Below are 24,193 nucleotides of genomic sequence, written 5' to 3'. Positions count from 1 at the left end.
CATTAATTTGATATTGAATTAAAGGTGAATTAGGTGCCAGGTATGTTTATGCATTGAATTCTGCATTTTTTTATAAACAGAATTGCAGGGGAAAAAAGGCCTCGAAAATGACTTCAAAACCCCAAAAGAAACACATAAAAACGTACATAAAAACATAAAAACATTGAAAAAGCAGAGAATTAGCACTACTATTAGTGTCCTCCATGCGCTGCCACGTCCTAACGTCTGAGCCACCTGAAAGAGGAAGGGGGCAGGTAGAGGGTCACGTGGTCGCGCAGGTAGACTCGGTACAAAAACGGGGAGCGTTCAGCCATTATTCCGAGATGGTGACTGGGGGAGGCTTCACGTAGACGACGAAAATCCGCCCGCACGCGACGACAAAAACTCGGATTTACGGAGCTCACCTTCGAGCTCAGGTGTCCCGGTGAAGGTGTTTCCTACCTGCGGCCCCTCCCGCCTCGTGTCTCCCGCCGCTGTCCGGTAGTTGTGTGCGGTCCGCGCGGCTCTCGGTGCTCGGATGACGGCGCAGGTAGATTACCTGGCGGTGCTGCTCGCCGCCACATCTGGCGCGAGCGGAGAGCTGCTGGGCTCCGACGAGAAGGAGCTCGTGCGCCTGGTGTGGCAGCTCGTGGACGTGAAGAACAAAAAGGTAAGAAAAAGTTCAATTCTGGTTGGTTTTTAAAGGATTTTTTTATGCAGGAAGTGAAAAGAGTGGCCAGGTAAGTGGGAGTGCAACCTGAAATGCAAACACTCGCACATCACGTTCACACCTTTATGAAAGAAACAGGTGAAACAGGTGAGTTTTTGTAGCTTTTTTGCCTCTAGAAGCACCTTTAAGTCGAAGATGAACTCAGTTATTCAGTATTTTCCAGCTTAATGTGAGCCGTTTAAACAGATTCCAGCTGTAGTTGCTCATTAGTGTGTAATAAACGTGGATTTTACAGGAGTTTAATTAGAGCTCCAACTATTAATCGCTTAAAAGTTGGGTAATCTTTAGAAAGGAAAACTAGTCAAAACCCTCAGATTACAGCTTCTTAAATGTGGATGTTTTCTGGTTTCTTTCCTCCTCTATGGCAGTAAACCGAACATGTTTGGATTAGTTGTGGTCCCAACAGTTATTTCCTTGATTAAAATTAATTACGTTACTCTAAATTATGTCAGAAAAAAGTGGTGAAAGAAGTAAATTTTGTCTTGTAGCTTTTTTCCACCAGCAAGATAACCAACTTGCAATGTAACGACTAACAAACCAGCAAATTTACACACCTGAGAAGGGAGCTGCAATGATTAATCGATTAACTGTCAACTATTTAATCAATCACCAACTATTTTGATTAGCGATTCATCGGCCTGAGTAACATGTAAAGAAAGAACAGTCAAAATTCTCCAATTACAGCTTCTTAAATTTGAATATTTTCTGATTTCTTTCCTCTTCTATGACAGTAAACTGAATATGTTTGGATTAGTTGTGGTCCCAACTGTTATTTTATTGATTAAGATTAATTATGTTATTCTAAATAATTTTAGAAAAAAGTGGTGAAAGAAGTAAATTTTGTCTTGAAGTAGCTTTTTTTCCACGTGCAAGATAACCAATTTGCTATGTACTGAGAGACAAACCAGCAAATTTACACACCTGAGAACGGAGCTGCAATGATTAATCGATTAGTTGTCCTTGTCACTCATCAGCTTGAGTAACATGTAAAGCAAGAACAGTCCAAATTCTCCAATTACAGCTTCTTAAATTTGAACATTTTCTTGTTTTTCCCTCCTCTATGACGGTCAACTTAATATGTTTGGATTAGTCATAGTAGTAACAGTTATTACCTTGATTAAGATGAATTCTATTAGTTTTTAAACTGTCAGAAAATCATCAAAAAAATTTTCATTTTGGCTTCTAGTTGCATTTTTTCCCACCAGAAATCCAAATATAATCTGTTCCTCTATAGTAACTATTAGGTAACTAGCAGAGTTACACACCTGAGTCAAGAGCTGTGATGATTAATTGATTAGTTGTCATCTATAAAATTAATCATCAACTATTTTTGATAAGTGATTTATCAGCTTAGATAATATTTGGAGAAAATAAATCTAAATTTTCTGATTACATCTTCTTAAATGTGAATATTTTCTGTTTCTTTTGTTCTCTATGTCAGTAAACTTAATATCTTTTGGTTAGTTTCGTTCCAAACAGCTATTTTCTTGACTGTATGGTGAATGTGTTGGTTTACAAAATGTCAGAAAACTGAAAAAAAGTTAATTTTTCCTCATCAGTAATCCAAAGATAATAATTTTACTGTCATAACAACTGAGAACCCAGCAGATTTACACACCTCAGATTAGAGCAGCGACGATCAGTCGATTAATCGGCAGCTATGTAAATATTTTCTAGTATCTTTCATGCTTTGTGATGGTAAACTGAATCTTTTTGCCATTAACATTGGCTTTGGGAATCGCACATCAATATTTTTCACCGTTTTCTGACATTTTACAGACCAAACAACTAAGCAGTTAATCGCCAATGAGAATAATCATTAGCTGCAGCCTTGTAATGTCACTGTTTGTGAACTGCGATCAATGATAATGTTGCTATATCAACTTTAAAGGTGATGATATCTGAGTGTTGTGTTTCCACAACCTCCAAAATGACCCAAAAACTGGTTACTCCATGTATAAAATCTGTGTTACAACACCTTATTCCCCATCGATTAATTGATTTGAATGATTTTTTTAAAGCAAAAATGTGAATATTTTCCTGGTTTCTTTCCTTCTCTATGGCAATAAACTGAAGATCTTTGGGTTGTGGCCAAAACAAGACATTTGTCATATTGTGCTTTGGGAAACACTGATCCAGATTTAATAGACCAAGCAACTAATCAAGAGAAGAGTCTGCGGTGAAGATAATCGCTGGTTGCAGCGCTAACAGTTAATGCTCTCGCCCTTTGAAGCCTGTGAGTTTCTATTTGCTTCAGGACTAACTTGTTGTTGTGGTCTGTGAACCAGTTGGGCAAGCTGAATGAGCTCCTCATTAAGCCTGACCTCGCAGACCTGACGGAGGAGAAGGAGGAGGAGGAGGAGGATGATGTGGTGGAGGAACACGAGGAAGAGGAGAACAGATCCGGAGCTGACAGCGTCTCCACGACGACGAGTGTTGACACAGCTTTGAACCTGGTAATAATCCTTCTAGAGTCACTGCAAATACATTGTTTTTAACCTTTATTACATAATTAACACGACATAGGGGTCGACCAATGTGTTGTTTTTTCAGTATTGATTACTGATAATCAAGTAGGCCGATAACCAATATTTGGAACTGATACATATTTGTAGTTTAAGTGAAAATCCTGCTGTCAAAATTTAGAAAACTGGCTCAAAACTATGTCTTTCATGTTTAATTGCAAAGAAATTTTTCAACATTCACTCGACAGTATTGATTGGCTGTTACCTGTGACGTGTAGCCAATCAGATAGAGCTGTGGGCGGGACATTGCAGGAGCAACACATTTTTTAATTAATTAATTTTATCAGAAATAGGTTTGAAAATTTTAAAAAATGCTAATTATCGGATCCGACACTTGGTTGACCCCTGGTAAAAATGACGTAGAAGTCACAAAAATACACTTTTTAGACCTTTGTTACATACTTATTGTTAACCCTCTGAACCCCTGAAAGCAGTTCATGGGCGCTTTCTGCTGCTGTCCCACTTTTAGTCACTGTGAGCTAATTTTTCACTGCAAAATAAAGTCCTGCACCTCTATGGAAACATAACAACCATGACTAGAAGGAGAGAAAAGCTAGACATGTCTTCTGAGCAGTATGATACAGTTGTCATGCCATGAAATTTTAAAAAGTGAAAAGTGAAAGTAGAATTTCTTTAATTATTTGCATTACAAAAAATAAAAAATAACCTAGAATCAACATGTACAACCTTTTTGCAAGTGCCCACAGGTGGTTATCAATGTTGGAAAAATATGTGACAGCTGTACATTTTTTTATTTTAGCTATTTTACAACTTACATTTCTGATTTGTTTCCATGCATGTCTTGTTCGATGCTCTGCCTGCAGTTCAGCTGAAAATCTATGAGTTTTTATCACATGGCTGTTTTTCATAGCTGAGTCAATAATTGCTTCAAGGTTGCGCCAAGGAGTACAAAATTTTTAGTTTTTTTACAAAATCTGGTTAGTGCTAATGGTTTATTTTTGGCAAAGTTTTAAATAAGACGCATGGAATTAAATGATTTTGGTGAAATATTACAAATTTCAACTTTCAATTTGGTTAAATTTTATTTAAAAAAACTGTTGTCACACAGTGATTAGTTCAAGGATCATCAGAAAGTTGAAAATCCTACTTTTTTTTGCTTTTACAGTTTCTTGCTCTCATAATTGGTGATGATTCTGATGATTTTAAAAAATATATAAGATGCTTTCTGGGGTTCAGAGGGTTAATACAATCCTGGTTCAAACGCCTGATGCAAGATCATGACCCCCCCTCCCCTCTTGATGTTCCTTTCACAGTTTCATCTACACCTGACAAACGAGGTGAACAGCGCGGGCGCAGGCACGTCGGTGTGTTTGTGTACCGACGGGCAACTTCACATCCGCCAAGTGATTCACCCCGAAGCCGCGAGCAAGGTGAGCGAGCTGCTGGGCGGGTGAACACCTCGCAGCCAGGGCGGATGTTCGCTGGCTGCTGCAGGAACCTTCACATTCACACACAAAGGGAAGTGTCGTGTCAGCACTGCGCTGCCAACCGAATGTAATGTTACAGGTGAAAGTTGATCTTACGAGAGGCAGACGCTCCTGAAAACCTGTCTAATGACACACGCCCATGCACATACCGTGCTCATAAAGGCTGATGAAAATCTCCCGCATGCCTTCAAAGTTAAAAAGCAAACAGCAGAGCAATAAACCAGCAGCTGTAACGGGCCACCTGTTCACATCCTCTTATCCAATCCCCTCTCTCTGCAGAACATCCTGGTCCCAGACTGTTTCTACTCTTTCTTCGACCTTCGGAAGGAGTTCAAGAAACACTTCACCACTTCTGACCTCAAGGTTCTGAATGCACTCGTCATGGCAGAGTGTATCCTTTACATTCCTGTTAACACTGTTATCTTATCTACCGACGCCTTAACTTGTGTGTTTTTAACAGTTTTGATCACTATTTTTTTGTGCAAAACAATGCACACATTAGAAGTTAATAAGCGGCGGGGTGTTGGCTGCAGGGCTAAAGGTTTTGAAATGCAAATAAGGAAAGAATGGCAGCACCTTCCTAAGCCCTCGGTGAAAGAGTGTGTGTGTTTAGCAGAACAGGGCAAACGCCACACACCCACTGCTGCAGGAAAGCCAACATTATCTTCTGTTTTTTTCTTCCTCCGTTTTTCATTTTACCTTTCACACACCTGAGCAACAGCACTTGCTTTCCTGAATGGCCTCCTCCTCAGCTCTCAGTTTACCTGTCGACGGGTCCAACATGTGGGATCCTTCGGCCTCGGAGGATCCATCGGCCGTGTTGCCTGCAGAAGCTGCCGTGCAGCAGGTCCAGCTTATGGCCAGCATTGTCCTCGCGCTGCTTTCTGATCCATTCAGTGAGTATATGGTTAATTTACACGATTAGACTAGGAGTAAAACATTAGTTATCAGATCCAACATCATCCAAGAGAGCTGCTGCTGATAATTTAGGTGATTGAAGCGGAAACTGACAAATATTCATGAGACATTTTGCCTTTTTCTAGCAAAAAATACAAATATTTGATGGTGTCAGCCTCTGTTGAGATGGATGAAACAAAGCAGCTGAATATGTCACTTTTATATCTGGTAAAATTTGAAATTTTAACAAGCAATTAACCCACTGAACCCAAAAACCCATCAGCAAATTGATAAGGCAAGTTATCTTGAAAAAAAATCTACAAAATTATACCACTTACCAGAGCCAGAAACTGTAAAAACAGAAAAAAATCTCCAGACTTTTACATTCCAAATGGTTCTTGCACTAATCATGTGTGACGTGCAGCTCTTTCGGAAAAAAACACGAAATCTAAGTTTGAAATTGTGTTGTTTTTTTTTTTTTTTTAAATCACTTAATTCAACATGTGTCATTCAAAAAAATGTCAAAGTTAAAACCATTAGCACTAAATACATCCTGTTAAAAGCAAAAACATTTCACATTTCAAAATGCAACTCAATGGGAGCTCTCAGATGAACTGCGGGCAGTGTGGATGGAGAGGAAAATAAAACATATTTGATCAATAAAATAAATGCAGCATGACTCAAAAACAGTAAACAGAGGAGCAAGTTGTTGGAAGATACACTCAGCATGGTGAAACATCTTTCTACCATTTACTTGCAGAGTTGTATGAAAAGGTTTGTAAAAATGTAAATAGTTAATTATCTATAGTATGTAGAGGAACCATATTGTTTCCAGTATTTGTGAACACTTGAAAAATTACACATTAATCACACTGATTCCAGGTTTATTTCAGTGTTGTTTTAGTAGAGGTGCAGAACTTTATATTGCAGAGAAAAATGAACCTACAGTGAGTAAAAATGTAATAGAACCTACTTGGAGTTGAATGAATTAATCAAGATAACAATTAATTGATAATGAAACTTTGAGCGTATAAATCCAAGACTTTAAACAGCTACCATGCTGATAACAAAGAACCTAATTTTGTTAATTTCATGTTTTGGCATTTATCTAATTTGAAAACCCAACTTTCCCATTTCAGACCACACGTTTTCCAACCCGGAGAGAGTCAGCGAGAAGTTCGAGAGCGGCACTTGGTACGTTTTTTTTTTTTTTTTAAAGCTAAACACTCGTTTTGTTTTCTGCATCTGAAATGAGCTTCTTTCTAATTTATTTGTGCATCTGTTTTTGCAGCAGTAAGATGGAGAAAGTGTGCGACAACACTGTGATTAGAGCCAGAGGGTTGCCGTGGCAGTCGTCTGACCAGGACATCGCTCGCTTCTTCAGAGGCCTCAACATCGCCAAGTACATTAAAGCCTCACTTAAAGGTTTTTCTCTCATTTCGCTGCTATTTGAGGCTAAAGACGTGCTAAATATGTTGTGTTGTTTTTACAGAGGAGGAGCTGCGTTGTGTCTCAATGCTCAGGGGAGAAGAAACGGTGAAGCTCTCGTTCGTTTTGTCAGTGAAGAACACCGAGACTTGGCGCTGCAGAGACACAAACACCATATGGGCAACAGATACATAGAGGTAACCCGTCTGCAGCCACTTACTAATTAAGAAACATTATCACGACTTAATCTGATTTATTCTTTGCGGCTACACCTGTAGTGACTCTTAATTAAGCCCTTTGTTTCCGTCTAACTGCAGGTTTATAAAGCAACAGGAGAGGATTTCCTCAAGATAGCAGGAGGTGAGAAATAATACAACCCCCTGTGTATTTTATTGCTTTATTTATTAGAATTTTTATTGTTTTCTGGTTTTTGTACCTGCCCAGGGATGATGCGATTACTTTTAATAGTGCACTGTCCATGCAAAAATAACCAAAGCAGAAACATAGTTTATCTTTTTTAACCTTGGAAGCTTAATACACAATACAAAGATGGCGTCCTGTTAGAGCAAGACTATAAAAACGAGTTTTAAAAAGCAATTTTAAAGAAGTTTTACTCCTCGTACTACAATTACAACAAATAGTCACATTGCCCTTTAAATCAAACACAGAAAAACGCTAAAATGTTGTGGTTTTTTGCACTTTTTAAAGGACACAGCAGCTGGTTACAGATTGGAATGAAACACCGTGTTAATGTGATTATTCCTGAGCTGCATCTAACACAGGATATCTGGAGATTTTAGCTCCTCCAATGTCCTGCAGTGACTAATTCAATTAGAGCTCTATTAATAATTTGTTTTTCTTGCACATGTGCAGTCAGTTCACTTGTGTGAATGACAAAATTTACATTGCACCTCCTCACGCTGACGCAGAAAGCATAAATTAGCCCCAAGGCTTCAAGCTGGTTCATACAGAGTCGAGGTTTCTGCCCAGACAAGCTTGAAAAGTGATTAAAAGCTCCTGAAATCAATCGGACAGAAGCGGAGAGATACCCTGTGCGAACGTTGGTGAATTTACTAAAAGAGATTTTTAGCATCTGAAAAATTCTCAGCACCTTGATGAGTGTCTCCAGGTCTGTGAGGGAGATGCGGATATGAGTCGGTTTGTTTATTAATGGTAACGTGGCCTTTTAGGAGGGCAACAAGTTTGTCAGTGAGACGCAAGTCAGAGCTGAGTCATTTGATCTGCATATTAAAGACTTTACTCATATGAGGCAGGCCTCGAGGGAAACGGACCTCATCATTACATGTTGCTGAGATTCATCATCGCACAGATTAAATCACTCAAAGTCACAAAGGGACAAATTCAATCATTCTGCCTCTATTAATTTCTTTTTCTAACGGATATCCTCCTATTTTATGTTTAAATTCAAGTAAATAGCAATTAATTTTGAAATGTAAAGCAAAATACATCCAAAAATAACAGTCTATAATCCAGTCTAAAAACAGACTTTTATTTCAGTGTCATTTGTGAGTTTCTGTGCCAATTAATAACTAGTCAACACTTGTGAAAAGCAGCAAATATCTTTTAATTCTCATCCGAGTATTAGAATACAAGGCTGCTAATATTAGGATGATCCAGCTCATGTTTCAACCCTGAACTTTTTTTTCTCCCATCATATTTTTACTCATTTTTCACCGCATTTTTCACTCCTGCACCTCTATGGAACCAGAACAACCATGACTAGAAAGAGAGAGAGAGAACTCAAACTTTTCTTTTGTGATGTTTTACACAGTCAGAATGCCATAAATGAAAGAAAAAAACAACAACATATATGCAGCCATCCATTCAGAATTCCAGTTGGGAATATCAGGATATCATGCTTGGAAGATGGGGATGCCATTCCAAACACTATGGAGTTGTGGAAAAGGACACAAATTGTAGGGTGCAAAGGGGATATATTCTGTTGTTGTTGTTTTTTAAAAATATATATGTAATTTTTTTGGAGTTGAGGGTTAACAGATTTTTTTATACAGAATATATATACATATATAAAATTGTTTTTTCTGCAACAGTTAATATTCTCATATGGTGAAAACATTTAGAATGTACAGATCATATCATGGATAGAGACAGAAAAGAAGGTTTGACCTTCTCTTTCTGAGGTACATTACTTTTATAACTTAAGTTAAAGTTAGCTTGAGACTGTGTGTAACCCAAATGTCGTTGTATGTCATATTTTTTTATTGAGTATTCCAAATACAACTTAAGATGAGTCACATTGGACGTTAGGTATGTATAGTCGATAGTCATCAGCATAATGACGAAGCCAGACATTATGGATTTGAGTGATATTAGGTTTGAGTTTAGCATGCAGAACAATACTTAACTTAGTATTCAGCACTGTATTGCATTAGTTTTTTTTTTCAAGTGCCCACAGTTGTTATGTGACTGCTCTATGTATACACTGCCTGCAGTTCAGCTGAGTTCAACCAAAAAGTCCCTGATTTTTTTGTCAAGTGACTATTGGTCACAGCTGAGTCAATAAGGACTTCACAGTTGTGCCAATGAGTGCAAAGTTTTGCTTTTGGTAGAAATTGCTCAGAGGAAACTGTTGATATTTGAAGAATCTTTACATTAGATTCACAGAATAAAGTGATTTTGATGAAATAATCACAATTTTAAGCTGAAATTTGGTTAGTTTTCCCACCAGAATTGCATTTCATATCTAATTTGAGCAAAAACTGTTGGATTTTTTTCTGTTTTTAAAGTTTGTGACTCTAATAAATGGTGTCATTTTGTGATTTTTACAAACCTGTTGGCAAGTTTGGGGGTTCTGAGGGCTAAATCTATTACACAGTAAAAAAAAAAAAAAAAAAGAAAAAAACATAGATAAAGTGGTGGGAAAAAGTTTTCGGATACCCTTAAAATTTTACACAATCTCAAATATTATGATGAAATATTTGTGGAAAAGTCTTTTTTGTGCTTCAAAAGGTGTGGCTGCATTAGACAGACAGACGCAAACAAATACAAATGATTTTTTTTGTTTATTGTTATCAAGAAAAACCTAAATTCTACCAAAATGACCCAATACTCAACATTTCTTATTTTTATGGAACCAATCAATTTTAAGTTTTTAATGATTTTTTTTAGGATATGTTTAGTGTTATGTGATTGTACTAAAAGAAACTGCACTTGAAGACCTAAGGGTGATTCTCAATGCAATATACAATACATGCAAATGTATGGGGTGTCCGAAAACGTTTTTCCACCACTGTCTGTGATAAAAACACAAATCAGTCATATATTTTCCCCAAACAGCATTGGAGAAAGCACTCGAAGCCATCACAATCTTCAAGAAAAAGCTTCATGATAGAGTTTGTGTGTTAACTTGTGGTTGATCAGGTGTGTTTGTGTCCTTGTGTCAGGTACCTCCAATGAGGTTGCCATGTTTCTGTCCCGTGAGGATCAGATCATCGTGAGGATGCGAGGCCTCCCTTTCACCGCCACACCTGAGCAGGTCCTCGCCTTCTTCTGTCCGGGGGACGGCGTTAAAGAGATGTGTCCGGTCAGCGGCGGGAAAGACGGAATTCTGTTTGTCCGCTACCCGGACGGGCGACCCACCGGCGACGCTTTCGTTTTATTTGCCTGCGAGGAGCATGCTCAGTGCGCTCTGAAGAAACACAAGGAGATCCTGGGGAAGAGATATATCGAGCTGTTTAAAAGCACCGCAGCAGAAGTACAACAGGTAAGTCGAGGTGCTCCTCTGGATGTGGCCGTGAGTCTCTGTACTCTATGTACAAAATGTTAATTTATGTGTTAAAGAAGTTCACCTGAAAAGTCTCTGAATTTTTGTGAGGTGACTGTTGGTTGCAGCTGAGTCACTCATGGCTTCACAGTTGCATGAAGGAGGGCAGATTTTTTTATTTTTTTACAGAATCTTGCCAGTGCAATCAGACTTTTTTTGGCGGATCTTTATATGAGACGTGGAATAAAGTAAATTTTGATTAAATGTCTTGATTTTAAGCTCAGATTTGGTTCATTTTCTCAACTGGTTCACACAAGATTAGTTCAAAGACCAGAGGAAAATTAAAAAATTTATGATATTTTGTGGTTTCATGGTTTCTTGCTCTGATACGTGGAATAATTTAGGCAATTTTAAATGTATTTCTTTTTCAAATATTTGGTTAAACTTCCCAACTGAACTTAATGTCGCACATGATTAGTACAAGGAGCAGAGGAAAAGTGAAAACTGGAATAATTTTGGCAATTTATTTTTTTCTTTTTGCTCAGATATCAAACTTTTTCAGCTTAGATGTGGTCAATTTTCTCAACTGAACCATATGTTACAAATGATTAGCTCAAGGATCAGAAGAAAACTGAAAAACTGATGATGCTTTCTTGCTCTGATTCGTGGAACAATTTTTAAAATTGATTTTGTGCTCGAATATCAAACTTTTTAATGTTACATTTGGTTAATTTTCCCAATTGAACTGCATGTCACACATGATTGGTACAAGGACTAGAGGAAAACAGAAAATTTGAATAATTTTGGTGATTTTTTTTAAATCAATTTTTTGCTGAAATATCAAACTTTTTAAGCTTAGTTTTGGTTCATTTTCTCAACTGAACCAAATGTTACAAATGATTAGCTCAAGGCTCAGAGAAGTTGAAAACTGATGTTTTCAAAAAGTGGAATAAATTTGGTGATTTTTTTTTCTCAAATATTACACTTTTTAAGCTCAGGTGTGCTTAATTCTCCCAATTAAACTGCATGTCGTTGTGTAGCTTGTGGGGAATCTTCTATAGTTCATTTTGAATTGTTGTCCTCTGTTTTTTATGCTTCTGAGGACAAAGAGGGTTTTTAGGAATTGTGTTTCTTTGTGTGGGCTCACAGTAAGGAGTGACAACGTGAAGGTGTGTCTCTTATCTGCTCAGTTAGTTGTCAGAATTACTGCAGCAGGGTTTATTTCCCTCCAGTAATTCCAGCTGCTCTTTTGTACTTTCTTTCTCTCTATCGGTCCTCTGCTGCTCTGTCTGTCTCTCGTGAGATGAGGATTCATTTTCTTATCTTTCTCTTTTTTTTAACAACCCGCACACGTATCTATGCAGAGGCCTTTGCTCACGCTTGACACACTGAGGAGTTTTATTGGTCGTCCACAGAAATGCAAACATGCTGATGTCCTGTTTGGCAACCAGCCAGCTCCTGTATGACATTGCAGCGCATTTAAACACCACGTGGACCCACACAAGACGCCTGTTAACCGTCTGAACTCCAAGATGTTTCTGGGTGTCACTTTTTTAGTCACTCATATTTCATTGTCAAATATAAAGTCCTGCACCATCTCTGGAAACAGCACAACTGTAACTAGAAGTAGGAAGAACTCGGAAATGTTTTAGAAAATGCCGTAAATGATAAACAAAAGTTCATATTGAACAATGGAAAAAAGAAATGGTGCTCCACATGATGTAGATATGTTATGATTTATATTTTTAATTAGTTTCCATGCTTGTCTCCTCTCTGATCTGTGTAAACACAGCCTGCAGTTCAGCCAAAAACACTTTGAATTTTTGTGGCATGACTGTTGACGGCAGCAGAACCACTAATATCTTCAAAAAAGCATCAGAGATTGCACAATTTTTGTTTTTTTACAGAATCTGGTTAATGTAACATCTTTATTTTTGGCTAATTTTTAAAACGCGATGCGTAGAATTAAGTGATTTTGATGAAATGTCACAACTTTAAACTTGGGTAGTAAATGATTACTTTGAGAACAGTAAAAAAGTTTTAAAAATCCAATTAATCTTTCAGTTTTTATGTGTTTTGGCTCTGATAAATTATGTAATTTGGGGGATTTTTCAAATGTAACATGCCTTTTAAACCTCCCAGTGGATCTGGTGGATTTAATTTGTTTCCATATTTCTCTCCTCTCTGATCTGTGCAAACACAGCCTGTAAGACTTTGAATTTTTGTGGCATGAGTATTGATCACCATGGAATCACTAATATCTTCAAAAATAACTCTGGTGATTGTATCATTTTAGTTTTTTGACAGAATGTCGTTAATGCAATTGGTTTATTTTTGGCTACTTTTTAAACAAGACTTGTAGAACTAAGTGATTTGGATGAAATGTCACAATTTTTAGCTTAGACAGTAAATGATTAGTTTGAGAACGGTAAAAAGGTTTTAAAAAAATCCAATCAATGCTTCTGTTGTTGTGGTTTTTGGCTCTCGTAAATGGTGTAATTTGGGGGAAAAATAAAAATAAAAATAAAATGCCTTTTTAACCTCCCAGTGGATTTGGTGAATCACAGATTTCCGTACTTATACGAAAGTAGAGCTGCATAAAATGCTACAGAGACTCACAGCTGTTAATTCAATTGACTTTTAAACTTTTAGGCCAATTAAAAGCTTATTAGATGCTGAGCTACACACATACTAACAACTGAAACACTAATAACACTGCTCAATGTTAATGTAAGAGATATACAGTACATTTTACTACTTGCATTTTTAATGTGTCCCTCTGCTCTGTGTAGACACAGCCTGCAGTTCAGCCAAAAACTCTCTGAATTTTTGTGGCATGACTGTCAGGTGCAGGAGAGTCATTAACAGCTTAATGGTTGCATGCAGGAGCTCGGAATTTTTTCCTTTTTACAGAATTGTGCTACTGGAACTGGATTATGTTTTGCGAATTTTTCAATGAGAAGTTGAATTAGAGATTTGATTAAATGTTATGATTTTGAGCGTGGATTTGGATAATTTTTTGTTTCTTGCTCTGACAAATGGTGATATTTTGGAGATTTTTCATGAAGGCAACATTCATTTCAAAGCTACTGCTGGGAAGGAGATTATATGTTTTTGTTTGGGAATTTTAACCGTTATAACTGTGTTTGAATATATTATTTTTTCTGCAGTGATCTGAGAAAGGGAGAACTGCTTTTCTAAGCTAGATTGCCTCTCTTGCTTGAGGCAGACTCAGTAATTTGAAACTGTGTGTGTTTTAGGTGCTGAACCGGTACTCGTCGGCCCCTCTGATCCCCATTGCCCCTGCCCCCCTGGTGTCCATGCTGCCCACCATGTCTCTCCTGCCCCCTCCTGGCAGTGTCAGGGACTGCCTGAGGCTCCGTGGACTGCCTTACACAGCGAGCATCGAGGACATCCTCACCTTCCTGGGCGAGTTTACACACGATATCAGACCGCATGGTGTGCACATGGTCCTCAACCAGCAGGTACATGCAGCAACCGCACCGACACACCCACCAATTCCTGACGCAAACGTGCAGGAGTTGCAGAGTAACTTCACTTCTAAACTGTGTGTTTTTCTTGTTCTTTTTCAGGGGCGTCCATCAGGCGACTGCTTCATCCAGATGACCTCGGCCGAGCGGGCGCTTCAGGCCTCTCAGCGGCTGCACAAACACATGATGTCCAGCCAGCGAAGCGCCAACAGCCGCTACGTGGAGGTGTTTCCCTGCAGCGCCGAGGAGATGGGCCTGGTTCTGATGGGGGGCTCGCTGTCACACACGCACACACACACACACACCCGGAGCAGGAGTGGGACAGGGCTCAGCCCGCCGCCATGTAAGTCCAGACGTAAGTGCTGCTGGGAGCTGGGGGTGCTTCGGGACTGCAGGGTAGGTGGGCTCCTGCCGTGGAGGGCAGGGCTGCTGGTTTCTCTCCAATCTAGAACCTGTGGAGGACGGAGGGCATCTGGTCTAACCAGGAGGATTAAAAAGTGTGTGTGTGAGAGTTTGTGTCGGTGTGTGTGGTTCCTCTTTTGTAATTTAGCGTGGTTAAATTTACACACCTGCATGCCCTGAGAAACCTTTCAATTCCACCTGTGTTGACACATTCTGATTGAACACTGTAGTTCGTTTCTTCAGCGGCATGTTTGTTACTCCTAATTCTCCTCCCTAACCATTGCCTCGGTAATTCACAGATCTGAAAGGGTTGGAAAAGTGTAAGCAGCACAGTTTGAGACCCAACCATCGAACAATGTGGCAACATGGCTTACAACTCTCTAATCTTGTCAGATGGGTAGTGGTGGTTGTGGGATTTAGCCTCAGTAGACTGACGCACCTCAGGTGTGTGCGTCGCCTCTGCTTGTCCAATCAGGAGCTGTGCGAGAGGTGGGCAGAGCTGAACGCTGGGGCGTAGATTTGCTTTGTTCTCTGTGTCTGTAGTTCTTCACCGTTTTCAAAAAAAAAACAAAAAGAGGCACGAATAAGAATGGTCTGATATAAAACGTTCACGAGTGGAAGGGATTCACAGCTGGACATGTGTGAAATGTAGCTATGATTAAAAATACCATCAACACACCAAGTCTGTAGCAACAATCCCGCTGTGTGGAAGGGGAGGGGTTCAAGTGGAAAAAACTACTAGTACGCCTACAGCAGCATAGATTATACAACATAAATCAGGTCTTACCTCAACTTGTTTTTCTACAGAATATAGTCACACCCGCCTACTACAAAGACATTAACCCTCTGAACTCCAAGCAGTTTCTGGCAACTTTTCCTCACTGTGCGTTCATTTTTCACTGCAATATAAAAATCCTGAATCTCTGTGAACACACCTCAACTATGACATGCAGCATGATACGGTTATCATGCCATTAATCATAAAAAAGGAAATGTAACTTTGAAATTCTTTGATTTTTCTGATTTCACATGAATTCTAGAAAGATATTTCACCATACGGAATGTATCTTCCAACAACTTGCTCCTCTGTATCCCATTTTTTTTTAACCATGTTGCATTCATTTAGTTGCTCAAGTTTATTGTATTTTGCTCTCAATCTGTCTAATTTGCTTTCATACTGCAGTTCAGCTGAAAATCTCTTAATTTTCATTGCCTGACTGTTAGTTGTAACTGAGTCTGTGATTGCTTTTCAGTTAAATTTTTTATTTTTTACAGAATCTGGTTAGAGTAAACAGTTCATTTTTGTCTATTTTTTTTTAATGACGTGATTTTGGTGAAGCTTAGATGTGGTTAATTTGCCTGACAAAATTTAAAGTTATGCATGATATGCTCACCAACTGTGAAAAAGTTGAAATTTTGATGAATTTTTCTGGTAAATGGTGTCATTTTGGCTCGTCTTTTTAAACCTGCCAGGGTTCAGAGGGTTAATTCATACTTATGGGACAGTAGAACTTCAGTAAATGTAGCAGGGATTAATTCTCTTGACTTTTGAGCCAATCAAAAGCTTGTTATCTGTTTGAAAGTTGACTACACGCATGGTGACAAATGAAACAACACTACACGCGAGTAATCTAAGTGATGTACCACCCACAAACATACGTGTGTCAGGTGCTGAGTAATTCTAATGTTGGTCATTGTTTGCGATTTTGCATGAGCGCCTCTCTCAGAAACAAACAATGACCAGACTTCATGACTGTGCCCTTCTGCTGTTGTTTGTGTGGTTGTAAATCTTAAGCGTTGTCTTCTGTTGTGTCCTCTGCAGGTTTATCTCCACCGTCCTACTCCTTCACCCCTGCTCCAGCCGTCCTGCCCACCGAGGCTGCTGCTCTTTACCCTCCCATTGGACAGATGTTACTGACCCCCCGCCCCCTGCCTCCAGGTCACGCCTACTACCCCGCCTCCGCCCAGCTATACATGAACTACACAGCGTACTACCCCAGGTAACAGAGCTCCTCAGGCACATTTTATTATGTATAATCTCTTAATATGATCCTATCATGATGGCAAATTTCTCTGAAGAGAAACTGCGGTAAATAATTCTCTTCCATGATTTAATAATAAGCTGAATATTATCAGGATGGCAAGAACAATGCATGATTTTATCTAGTAAAACTGCAAGGGGTGATCCAAAAACTTCACCAATAAAAATCAAGAGCCATACTTGATTTAAATGTGGCCACCATTCCTCTTGAAATAGTCTCCATGTGCAGTGATACTCTGCTCCCAGTGCTCCTGCAACACTTGTAACGCATCACCATCTGCAATGGTGATGCTGAACAGCAACACTTCAACTTAAATAACATTTTGGGAAAGAGATTGCAGAGTCAAGTCTAGCAAGTTGGAAGTGACAATTGTGTTGTCGTGGCCAAAACGCCTGTATAATCGGAATTAAGTTGTATGTTTGTGCAGCGATACACCTCTCCCAGTGCTCCTGCAACACTCCCTGAAAGTCCTGCTAAGTAAACATGCCAAATACCATCTGCAATGAGTTCTGAGTTTCCTAAATTGTCCACACATCAACACTTTAACTTGAATTTTATTTTGGGAAAGGGGAAGAAGTCACAGAGAGCCAAATCTTGCTAAAAGTTGCCAGTGTCAATTGTGTTGTCGTGGCTAAAACACCTGCATAATCGCTGCACTGCCATGATCCCTGTTAAGTTTGTACATTTATACAGCGATACACTGCTCCCAGTGCTCCTGCAGCACTCCCTGAAAGCCCTGTTCTGTAAACATGTTCAACAATAAGCGCCGAGTTTCCTACACTGTCAAAGCGTCAACAATGCAACTTGAATTTCAATTTCGAGGCCAAAAAGAAGTCTTAGGGAGCCAAATCTAGTAGGGCAGGGTGAATGGAGAGTGATGGTGATGCTGCTGTGGCTAAAGTACCTGAATAATTGTCGTGTTGCCACCATTGTGCAACAGTTTAGGTGGAGTTCTTCAAATATTATCCCTCAGACACCTCAAGGCGTTACAGTAAATCTTCTAGTGACTTTTATTCCAGTAAAATTTTGATCTTTAGGGTCAAATTCACAGCATACAACCACTATTATTATGCTTATTGTTTGGTTTTGGAAACCTTGTCCTCTTCCAGCATAAAGAATGTTGTTTTTTTCTATTGGTGGTAGCTGCAGACCCCTCTCTGGTCACCACTGATGATCCAACACGAACTCACACAAAGTCTGATGCTTTTCCTCTGCTACATGGGGAAACTACAAATTTACACCTGCAAGCATTTACAAAGCGTCTGTATCACTGGTCCTGATAATGTTGTTGTCTCCTGACTCAAGAAAGTTACTGCACTACAACTGATGCTCCACAAACAGTCTCAGAACTTTTTGATCACCCCTCGTATTCATATTTATGCTGAACAGTGCTGCAGCACGTTTAGACAATTATTCGTTACCTCCGTATTGTTTTGTGAGAGCGTCTTCTTGTTTTGTACTCGTAAAAACATGAATTGTCAAATTAGAAGCGTTTGCGGAGCCACTTGGCGTGCTAATCTAACTGTTCTATATAAAAGAACCACTCCAGGGCTATTATTAACAGACTTCCTCGACCTACACCGACGCCGTCAGACAGTGTTTACTTGATGGCTTTGAGCTGCTGAGTAAGTGAGGAAGAAACTAAACTGGTATTGTTCACACGTTTGATTTTCTGAGCCTTCTGTTTGCGTAGCTATTATTACGGTAACTTAGAGAGGATTAGTCAACTTAACCGTTTAACCCTGTAAACTCTAAGCAGCTTGTGGGCGTTTTCTGCTCCTGTGGCATTTTAACTCACCGTGGGCTCATTTTTCACTGCAGTATAAAGTCATGCACCTGCAAATGAGATGTGGAGGTAAACTAGAAATAGTTCTGTGTGCAATATGACACTTTTATAATGCTGTAAATTGTAAAAAGGAAAAATCTGAATTTCTTTGATTATTATAAAAACACACAAAAAACCAAACTTGGAATCAGCACGTACAAACACTGGTTCCCACATGTCTTACTAATGCTGTGAAAATATAGTGCCTCCATATATTATAGATATTTGTAAAACTTCTGCAAACTTGTCATTTTTTACACTACTACATTATTACACAGCCTGCAGTTCAATCAAGAAGTCCCTGATTTGTCACGACTGTTGGTCACAGCTGCGTCATTGTTGGTTTCCCAATCATAGGAAAAGTTATGAATTTTTAACTTTTTTTTTTGCAGAATCTGGTTAAAGCAAACACTTTATTTTTTGTGGATTTTTTTAAATGATATGTAGAACAAATATTAGAATTTGAAGCTTAGATTTTGTTAATTCTCTGGACAGACCAGCATGTCACATAAGAGTACTTCAAACACTTTTAGAAAGTTGAAAATTGGACAATTTTTTCTATTTTTACCGTTTCTGGATCTGATAAAGTGTAATTATGCCGATTATTTTTTTGCTGAGAAAAATCAAAACCAACAGCTGTTTTTGGAATCATTTGCAAAATATTTCCTGTTTTTTTCCCCCCCCCACACTTTCTTTTCATTCCTACCCTTGTTTATCTCCTCTACCTCCACACTTCTTTCAGTATTTCCACCTTCTCTATATTCTGTTTATGTTCTCTACCTTCTTTCCTTTCCTGCAAACTCTCTTAATCTCCGACCTCCACACTTCCTTCCAAGTCTTCTGTTCTTTCCTATATATATATATTTTTCTTTTCTCAACTCCTTCTTTCCTTGTTTATACACTCCTTTGCCTAATACGTCCTTTTCATGACATGATATGTAGTCCTCAAGAGCTTCAACTTTGTCCTAACTGTTGACTTTTACTACAAAATGCCACGAAGAACTTTTATTTTTTGGAAAAAACTGCTGCAAATGTAACAATTCAGGCTGCAATAATTGCACCTTTTCGCACCAAAAATCAAGGTGCTCTGGTAGAAAAAAAGAGGACCACTTTGCCTTTGGTTGAAATAGCCAGACAAGGTTAGTTAATAACTGAAAAACTGTGTTATCAGAGAACTCGGTAAACATGACGTGACCTCCTTTTCTCCCCGGTCAGCCGCATGTCATTGAGAAAGCACTTAAAGGCAACACCCAAAGTTACTCCCAGTATCACGATTTTAAAGACTCTCTCTGGTTGTGCTGTGTTTGTCAATGTTTTTAGACTTTTCCACGCTAACCGTCTTCCTCCACCTTCTTTCTCTCGTCTCTCCAGCCCACCTGGCTCGCCCACCACCTTAGGTTTCTTCCCTTCCCCCTCCTCGCTGTCTTCCCCGGGCGGTTTGGTGCGAATGCCCGGTCTGACCTACAACGGTAACGGAGTCAAGGACCTCATTAGCGCCATGCAGGGATACCAGGTGAGAAAAAGCCTAAAAATGCCACTAATGTGCTTCCCAATACACGCAAATGTCCTGCGCCTCCAAACTTCACAGGCTTTTCTGAATGCTGTATTCAAATGTGCTGCAGCTGTGGGTGTGTTCGGTCAGGCATCCACCGTGTTTGCCCCGAGGCCATCAAACTAGTTTATCCTGTCTACTCTCCCTGCTCTGTCACACCGATCTGCTGCCTGCTTCGACTTGAACCGGAGGAACTCGAGTCTCATTTAGACGCTGAAGAATCTCAGAGCGCAGATGACTGATGATACGAGATAAAAATGTGACATTAATATGTGATAACTCTGAGATAACGTTCCCTCCTGCTGCCTGTTAGGGTTAGAGTCTATGGCTTCACGTGTCTCAGTGTTTTTGTCGTTCCTCCCCTCCTCCCTCATGCCACAGTACGCTCCCGAGGATGCCCTCATGCACGCCCACGGGCCCGTGCACGCTCACGACCCGGCCAGGACATTGCTTACGCAGCCCAAAGAATGGGTGTGTATTTAAGGTGTCTGAGGCGGGTGGCAGGTAAGGATTGGCTGAGCGCTCAGCGAGGGGGATTTACTGTAGCTTTGGCTTGTTTGGTCACCGGGGGCTCAACTCCAGAGTTTTCTGTGTAGACGGGGGATTCTCCACTGTCCTATACATATATGGGATGTATTTGATTGATTGATAGGGCTTTTCTTGGGTTTCCGTTTTGAATCATTTGGACGGGGAGTCTCACTTTGTCTCATAATGACTTCTGCATTTCTATCCTCTAAAGAAAGTGAAAAAGTTAGAGCCGAGAGGGCCGACTGACCGTTAGCTTAGCATCAATAACTAGTAATTAATGTCGAGGTGATTTCTCTACAAGCCAAAACACCAGTGGAAGGTTTGTCTCATAAAAGCAGAAAGACAACAGCAAAAGTGCAAGGATTGAAAAAAGAAACTGTATTTATCAGCTCTAAAGTCAGCTGGAATGGTTGCCATGTCCAGCTAACTGACCACACTGAGAAAAACATCCATAAAATACCAGTAAATGAACTTATAACTCATTACCAGGACTTTGTTTAAAAAAATCTAGAACAAAAATGGACATTTGCTTTTATTTTATTGTATACACATAGTGAGAAAATATACCTACTGCAAAAAAATACAAATGTAAATCTAGAAAATGTACTGGAAGCTCGTTACCTGAATTTTGTCCCATAATTTAAAAAAAGTAAATAAAATGTTCTGCTAATTACTAGCTTAAAAAATAATATTAATAATAATTATAATAAGTAATAAGAAAAAGGACGTTATGTATTTTACTGATAAATCTTTATTTGTTGGTATTTAATTGTATACACATAGTGAAACAAGGGACATTTTCTGTTATTTAATGATATATGTACAGCAAAATCTAAAAATGTAAATTCATAAAATGTATTGGAAAAAATAGAATTTTCTGCAAATTAGTAATTTAAAAAATAATAATAATAACAGTGAATAACAGGACATGTTATGTATTTTACTGGTAAATATTTTAAAAATTAAAAAATTACATTTGCTACTATTTAATTGTGTGTCTATAGTGAAAAATATAGATTTGTTTCTGTTTAATAGTGTATCTACTGGTAAATAAACAAGGCAGTTTTTTGTTATGTCATGGTCAATATACAATTATAAAATGGACATTTGAATTTGTATGTCTTTAATGGTAAATTGTTAGCCCAAAAGAAAGGGGAAAAAAATGTAATTGCTACATAAATCCATGACATATGATGACAGTTCATTACTTGAACTTAAGAGTAAAAAACAAATTTTTTGAAAAGGACATTTTTTGTATTTTAATGGTAAATCTTTTGTTAGTATTTTCTGATTGAGACCTTTGGTTCTAATCTGTGAACAAAATGAAACAACATTTTTTAACCTCCAACCTGTAGATTTCTGTTTTCCAACTTTATGCAAATTTTAGTTTTTTGCACAATACAGTACTGCATTTCATATTTAAATGTGAAATGTCAGAAAATTTGCAATACAAAAAGTAGTGGTCCTAAGGTTCATTGTAATATTAAATAATGTGCGGCGACCGCAGATAGATATTTGTAAGAATCCTATTCACTGGATCAATTTGCTTATTTTTAATATAATTTATGCACAAAAAAAGTGATTTAAATCAGCCAGATGACTTCCACCTTTTCTTGTTAAATGCAGAGAATAATAAGCTGAGCTGGCGGTCAGTTGGTGTCGTAGTTTAATAGGATGGTAGAGGTTCATATCGGCTGGTTGGGGAGGTGATGGGTAATATCTGGTGCTGGTATGAGGGCTCTGCTTTGTTCTTTGTCATTTTTACACCAAAATAACCATCTGTCTGTCTGTCTGTCTCCCCCCGTTATCCTCACCCTTCCTTACCTCCCCTTCCTCCCCTCCAGGGTCCGGCCGAGTCCGTTTCTCTCCTGAGCAGCAGTCTGATCGGTCAGTCCAGCGGAGGAGAAGCTCCTCTCATGTCCCTCCCAGCTCTCGTCACCAAACCTGGGGCTCAATACCTGGACCTGACCCTGCTGTAGGGTCCCACACATCCACACAGGACACACAGACCTGTTAGTTTTTTTTACAAATAGTCTTTTAGATGTGTTATTTATATCTTTAGCAACAGAAATTAATGTATTTTATACCAAATTCCTCATGGCCTTAGCCAAAATATAATAGCAGTTTTGTGTTATATTGCACAGAGTGTATTTTAAAAGCTTTATAGAGATTTTTTTTTAAACATGTTATGAACCATTATGATATATTTGCTAGCCAAACTAGAGAAGAACGCCCTTGTAGCAACTGAGCTAAAATTCTTTTCTTTAAGCTTTTCTGTGAAGAGTGAAAGTGAGCGTGAAAGATTTGATGAGCTTTTCTGTTGATGCATCTTATTGTGTTTATATACATTTGATACACAGTGATTGTATTGGAAGCTTTAGTGCATGAAGAAGTTAGTAGTGAAACTCTGAGATGTTTACAGAATGCCAAATGTCAATGCACTGCTAATCAATAAGACGACTACTGAATATTATAGCAGTATCTTTGGATGTTAAATGTATGTTACACCCTCTTTCCTTCCTTATTCGCCCTGAGTGGGTGTTTCCATTGTTGTGTTACGCCAAGTTCTTAACCATCACTTACTCGCTGGGTGAATCTCAGGAGTTAGAGGTGGTTTTTCTGCATATTTTACATCAGATTTCACAGTTTTTTTGTCTTCTTTTCACCACATCAAAGAATACAACCGAACAAACAGGTTTCTCCGCAGAAATCTGTTCATTTATGTGTAGATTTTATGCAAAGCTGAAAAAGGAAAATCAAATCACCATTTGTGCCTGCAAACTTGCTGTCCTGTAGTAACGGGACGTCCTGCTGCATACAAAAGACCCGCAATAAAGAGAACATGTGAAGTTTGTCGGCCTCCAGCTGTTTGATTTCACTTTGTGCCGTCTGAAGGGTTTGAAGTGCAGCAGAGCAAACACTCAGGTGGAGATGACAGAACGTGGCTCGAGGACAAACTGTGGGAAACTCCTCGTTACATCTCCGCACAAACACACACAGAACGCTACAGCAAAGAAACTATTGTTGCTCAGACACACTACACACATTATATGAGAGCACAGCTTCCTTTTTCCAGCGAACAGCAGAGCAGGAAGACAGAGAGAAGGCGGATGAAACCATGTCAGACCCCCTCGGGGCAGATTTTGCATTGTGTAATCCAACCCTGTGCACCCCACCCAACCTGATCCCTTTTAAACACACTCACAAAAACACAGTGTGCAAACCGGCATAGCAACACCGCCAGTATCAACACAACAAAACTCTCAAGACCTTCTATTTTCTAATTCACTTTCAGTACTTTACTGGTAGAGTTAGTGGGGAAATACAAAGAAATCCTGTGAAAATCAGGCAGCTAGTTACATAGAATAATATAGCCTTCAAAAACATTAAAAAAAAAAAACTATGAATATGCAGTGAAAGTAATATATTTTGTGCAGATATAAAGTAATACAAATTTCCATTCACGAAAATACAGATTTTTGATATAAATGTTTACAGTTTACAATTGTGGCCAGTTTTTGAAGTTTATTATGCAAATAAAAACTGTAATTCCTGTAATTTTACTAGTTGTCTTAACTTTTGTAAAACAGGGAAGATCTGT

At 38.8% G+C, this 24,193-nt stretch overlaps 1 protein-coding gene across 5 annotated transcripts; it reads left to right on the top strand.

Annotated features, from left to right (window-relative positions):
- Positions 1–314: 314 nt before the first annotated feature.
- esrp1 (epithelial splicing regulatory protein 1) lies at positions 315–23,444 on the top strand. 5 transcript variants are annotated; one of them, XM_023262580.3, is made up of 16 exons: positions 315–649; positions 2,998–3,165; positions 4,509–4,625; positions 4,962–5,073; positions 5,435–5,578; positions 6,719–6,773; positions 6,871–6,981; positions 7,072–7,204; positions 7,325–7,367; positions 10,433–10,752; positions 14,013–14,237; positions 14,346–14,598; positions 16,468–16,645; positions 19,884–20,025; positions 20,446–20,535; positions 22,437–23,444. In XM_023262580.3, the coding sequence occupies exons 1-16, from the start codon at positions 518–520 to the stop codon at positions 22,569–22,571; spliced, it is 2,358 nt and encodes a 785-aa protein (XP_023118348.2). In that variant the 5' UTR covers positions 315–517; the 3' UTR covers positions 22,572–23,444. The 5 variants fall into 5 exon arrangements, with proteins under 5 accessions (XP_023118348.2, XP_023118350.2, XP_023118349.2 ...); XM_023262581.3 differs by having other exon boundaries at positions 316–649; positions 14,346–14,586; XM_023262584.3 differs by having other exon boundaries at positions 316–649; positions 14,346–14,586; positions 20,446–20,568; positions 22,437–22,576.
- The last annotated feature ends 749 nt before the right edge of the window (positions 23,445–24,193 follow it).

This window comes from Amphiprion ocellaris, chromosome 9 (genome assembly GCF_022539595.1).
Source record: "Amphiprion ocellaris isolate individual 3 ecotype Okinawa chromosome 9, ASM2253959v1, whole genome shotgun sequence".
In the NCBI taxonomy this organism is placed as follows: Eukaryota; Metazoa; Chordata; class Actinopteri; family Pomacentridae; genus Amphiprion; species Amphiprion ocellaris.
This window is presented reverse-complemented; position numbering and strand designations above follow the sequence as displayed.